The sequence below is a fragment of the Entamoeba histolytica genome, genomic scaffold (genome assembly GCF_000208925.1).
Source record: "Entamoeba histolytica HM-1:IMSS scf_1104750516627 genomic scaffold, whole genome shotgun sequence".
Classification (NCBI taxonomy): Eukaryota; Evosea; order Mastigamoebida; family Endamoebidae; genus Entamoeba; species Entamoeba histolytica.
The window spans coordinates 13,158-18,734 of NW_001915125.1; the positions used below are offsets into that span (position 1 = coordinate 13,158).

Genomic DNA, 5,577 nt, shown 5'->3' on the forward strand with positions numbered 1-5,577 from the left:
AAAAAATTGAAGATATTGTTTGTTTATTAATCAATGAAATTCCTTCTTTATTTGATTATTAAATATTTACTTTTAGTGTGAAGGTATTATGGCATTCATTTCTATGACACTACTTTCTCCTATTGCTGTTTCTCAATTAAGTGATGTAATCTCTCAAGTTATTTTGAGTCCTGCTGTTTCTGAAGAAGCTACACCAGCAATTATTGATGTTTACGATGCGTTACAAGTTCCAGTTTGTTTACAATAAAATTCATTTAATTTTGTTTGCATGGAATTTTTATTATTTTATTACTTTTTCTTTATATTTTTTATTAAAAAGTATTAAAATGAAAGCTCAGAAGACTGTCGTGAATTAACAATTCCGCATGATCCTCTCTTGGACTTATGGTTATTTTTCCCTTCACCGCTTTCTTACTTTTTTCTTTTTATTTTTTTTCTTATTCAATTAAAAATATTAATTGAATAGAATTATGGTAATTTATTTGAATTATAAATATGTTATTATTATAACTATTATAACCTATTGTTATAATTATTTTTTTCTATTTAATTTATTTGGATTAATTCATTTTTATACATTCTTATTTAATTTACCAATAAAACATATAATTCTATGTAATTTCATATGATGAAACATTATTGATTATGTTTTGTTCTTTGAACATGTTCAAATGGAATTTATTTTTTAAAATATATAAAAATAAATATGTAATTTTGTTAGAAGAAAGACTTAATTTGTGGTTAGTTATGCCTTTTGGTTTTGGTCTTTCTTAATACCAATATTTAGTAAAATAGAGTCTTAGAAATTTTTTATTCTTTTTTATAATTAGAGTTATAAAAATAATATTTCTAAATGATATATTTGATGATAGAATAATAATAGATACTATACAGAACATCATTTAATAAATTCATTTCTTTTTATATGAGTTGGTTATATATTATTAAGTGATATTAAATGCATATACTCTTCCAAATAACTTAATATATTCTAATAATTAATAATGGAAAATCAAATATACTTAATGATCAATAATTCTTAAAGTATAAACATCCTATTTCAATCATTGATGATATTTTATTTAAATTTGTTAATAAAATGAATTCTACATGTTTGAATTAAATGTAATGAGATTGCAACACAAATCAGTTTTGATTATTTATATTCAATGTCTTTGAATATACTTTCTTCCTTCTTTTAAATATGTGGAATGATTTACTTCAAACAATATTAGATTTTTAAATATTATCCTATATTCAGATATTTCATCATATACTATACCTATGAATTGTTTCAATATTATGAAATAACCTTCTTAAATAATCATTTGAATGAAATATATTAAAATGAAATTGTTCATATTTACTTGAAATATCTTAAATAATATTTATAAATAAATTCATTAATATCATCAAAATGAACTGACATTATTATATTATTATATAATGGATTAACTTATTCTTTATTAGTTATTATTTAATTGAAAAATAATATTTTCTTGTTATTTGAAACATTTCTTTTTCTATTTTTATTCTTCTGAAACTGTTCTTTCGAAAGTATAACATTTCTATATGATTTTAATTGTCTAATACTCTTGAGTTGTACACGAAAATTAGCAAAGAAAAAATGCATCTAAATAATTTGCAAAAAAGAAAAAAGATGCAAAATAATTTGCATCCATAGAATTTTCCATTTATTATATTTTGCTCCTAAAATAAAAATAAAAAAATAAAAAGTATGATAAATATACAATCTGTATATATTTATGTTTATATTTTATTATCATTTCTATTCATTTTGTATGAAATATTAATGAAATAGATTATTTGATTATTCATATTTATTTTTATATATTTATTCTTTTATTTATATGTTATTTATCTATCGTATTTTTATATTTATTTCTCTGTTTATATTATTTATATCATTGTGTTATTCTTATTATCTATATATTATTATATTCTTCTTATTTTATTATTTTTCTATTTATATTATTTAGATTTTCTTATTGTTATTCTTTTCTATTTAGATGTATTTGTTTATTCATCTTTATCATTTTTATATTATTATCATTTATATCTATTTTCATTTTATATTTATTCTCTTTTTATTTATATTAATATCAATTTTATCTTTTATATTTTGATTTTATTATTATATCATTGATTATCATTTCTCGTTTTATTTATCATTTATTCTTATTATTCTTTTAGTTTTATATTCTATCTATGTTATATATTCATATCATATTCATTTATATTTTATCACTTATTATATATTATAATAACATAACACATATGATTGAATATATAATAAACATCATGATGAAATTATACATATAAATAATAAACATAAAAAGAGTAAAATATTTTTCATCAATAAAATAATATTAATTATTTTACATCATTAAATTAGACACTTTTATTGAATATTTCTAATTTTTACAATAAAAATACACTTTTTATTTCTTCTTTTCTTATTTTATTACCTCTTTGTGATTTATTATTTTTATATTCTTCTTATACTTTCTTTTTATTCTTTTATATATTTATATTCTTTTTATATTATTTGTTTTCGTTGTTGTTTTTATATTTCTTTCTTCTATTATTTATCAATTTTATATTCATTTATTCTTTTTATTTCTTTTTTATTAATTCTTGAGTATTGTATATTTCTTTATTATTTCATTTGTGTATTATCAAATTATATGTTTTATTGATTTTATGTTGAACAAAATATTAAATATAATCAATATTTTCAATGTTAAATATTCATTATTTATTATTAATTGTTGTGTATATTTATTATATTAAATGAATATGATGAATGAATATCAATATTATTGTTTATTTGATTTTAAAAAATAATAAATGAATATGAAATAATGAAATAAAATAATGAAGACAATGAAATGATAATGAAATAGAATAATCTAATATTGAACAAATCAAATAAAGAATATATTGAATATATCATTATTGTTACTTTATTATTTATTATTTCAATTATTAAATATTAATAAATTATTATTCATGAATATTTATTTAATTGATATTTTACATTTTCATTTTCATTTTATTTAATAAATGAAATATAAATAATAAATGAATGAATAATAATTTAATATATGAAATAATAAAAAGAAAAGAAAGATAAATAATAAAGAAATATGATGTATTTAATACATACTATAATTTATTATCAAATATAATAATATCAAATGATGAATTATTTTTATTTCAAAATATTTTGCATCCATAAAAATGTTGCTAAATATTTTGCATCATTAAATTTTGCATCATTAAATTTTGCGCTTTTTTTATTTGTTTCAATAAAATTTGCATCCTTTATTTTCTTCTTTCTTTTCTTCTTTTATCATCTCTTTTGTTTTATTACACTTTATCTTCTTTCTTTTTATCTTCTCTCCTTTCTACTTTTATTCTTTCTTCATCTTCATCTACTTTTTACTTTCTTTTTATTCTTTTATATCATTCATTCTCTTCTTTTTCAATTATTTGCTTTTTTCGTTGCCTTGATATTTCATTATTTGATTTTGTATTATTGTTTGTGTTGTTTCTGATTTTCATTATTCATTTCTCATTCATTTTCATTTAATAAAATAGAATAATAATAATAATGAAAGAAGATAAAAGGTCAATTATTAGATATATCCTCAATTGGATTTTCTTCATACTGAGAAGTGATTATTTCAGTTTCTTCAATATGCTCTATTGGTGTAATAGAGTTCATTTCTAGCATGCTCGCATTAGATTGTTCTTCTTCTAATGTGCTGCCAGAATTTCCTGTATAAAACATTAAGTCTTTCATATTTTTTATTATTATTGTTCGTAGGATTTTGGCAAAGTCTAATTGTAATTTTAGTGTTTTTAATCTTCTTACTGACTCTTTATGTATTAATCCATTTATTGATAATATAACAGGTATTATTTCTACATATATTATTTCTCTATTATTTCTTAATTTCTCTTGTAAATCTTTGTATTTATTTATTTTATGAATGTAATTTAATTCTAAATTATTATCTTGACATATAGCAACGTCTATAATATATCCTTTCTGTTCTGTAATATTTTGATAATATATATCTGGTCTTCTAGCATGGAATGAATTGTCACTAACCAATAAATCTTTATTGTAAGTTATGACCATTTTATCATTATTAATACATTTAGGAGGATTATTAAAGTCAATAGCATCAAATTCATTAAAATGTGTAATTAATAAGTGTTTATATATTTGTTTACAAACATAATCATGTTTTAATATTTTGTTCTTTTTCATTACAGGACATCCTAACAATATATGACTAATAGATGCAATTGTGTTATGACAATGTTTACAATATTTTAAAGCATCATTTTGGAGTATTTTGGATTTAATATTTCCTGTCATAGTTACTCCTTCTTGCATCTTTACTATTTGGAGGAATGCATTTCTTTTTATATTTAATGACCTCCATGTGGCTACTGTTAATTTCTTATCATTAAAAGTGCCATTTGCACATCTTATATATTCACTACATTTCTTTTCTTTCAATTCTTTTAAATATCTATCATTTAATTCATTATTTACCCATTCAAATATTTCCTTTACATTGTGCTTTCTTTCATTTAATTCTATTATATTCATTAATTCATTAAAATTAATCTTCTTACCAAATGATTTCTTCATTCTTTTAATTATTCCATTTGGATTTTCTTTTATTGCTTCTATCATTTCTCCTATTTCTGTGCTTGATCTCCACTTATATTTTAAATATATTCTTATTAATTCTTTAGCACATTCATCTCTTGCTGACATTAATCCTAATCCCAATTCATTTATTTTAACATATAATATACTTTTTGGGATATTTCTACTGTATAATTGGAGTTGTATCAATGATTTTCTTATCTGTTTATCTATCTTCTCCAACTCTCCTAGTTTCCATGGGACAATACAAAATCCATATCTTAATTTGGAGATTATACCATTATTAATCTTTCTTATTGTATTGAGGCTGCTATATTTCATAGTATTTAATGATGATAAAATAGAAGATATATCATTTAATATTCTTGTACAATATTTATTAATATTTACTTTATCTCCTATTTCAATACCAAGGTATTTATAAGGGTTATCATTAGTTACTCTTGGTAATTCAGCTAATTCACCATTTATTTGACTATTAATATTAGTCATTATCACACTCTTTTCTACATTAATTTTTAATCATATTCAATTAAATATTTCTTTAGTTAATTTGTTGGCTTTTTCCATTTCATCGAGGCTATTAGTTATTATCTTTAAATCATCCATATACAATATGTGGTTTAACTGGATTTGTTTTTCTTCTCCATTCATTTTAATATTTAATTTGATTATTTGTTTATCTAATTGTTTAGATAGTATGTCAATAGATAATACAAATAAGAGTGGAGATAGGCTATCATTTGTATTATTCCTCTTTCTACATTAATTATACCTACACTTTCTTGATTATAATACAAATTAAGATATGTATTATTTAATATATATAATATACTATTAATTACTGCTAGTGGGATATTAAA

At 19.5% G+C, this 5,577-nt stretch overlaps 1 protein-coding gene across 1 annotated transcript in view, besides 1 other annotated feature; it reads left to right on the top strand.

The window, feature by feature from the left end:
- EHI_022300 (uncharacterized protein) overlaps positions 1-247 on the top strand; it is a gene marked incomplete at both ends in the record, with an annotated part of 911 nt that extends 664 nt beyond the window's left edge. The window contains 2 exons of the mRNA XM_001914053.1: positions 1-17; positions 77-247. The exon at positions 1-17 is cut by the window's left edge and continues 664 nt beyond it. Coding sequence (XP_001914088.1) covers positions 1-17; positions 77-247 — 188 coding nt within the window. The remainder of the gene's footprint in view (positions 18-76) is intronic.
- Positions 248-3,640: 3,393 nt separating this feature from the next.
- Positions 3,641-5,577: part of a repeat region that runs on past the window's edge.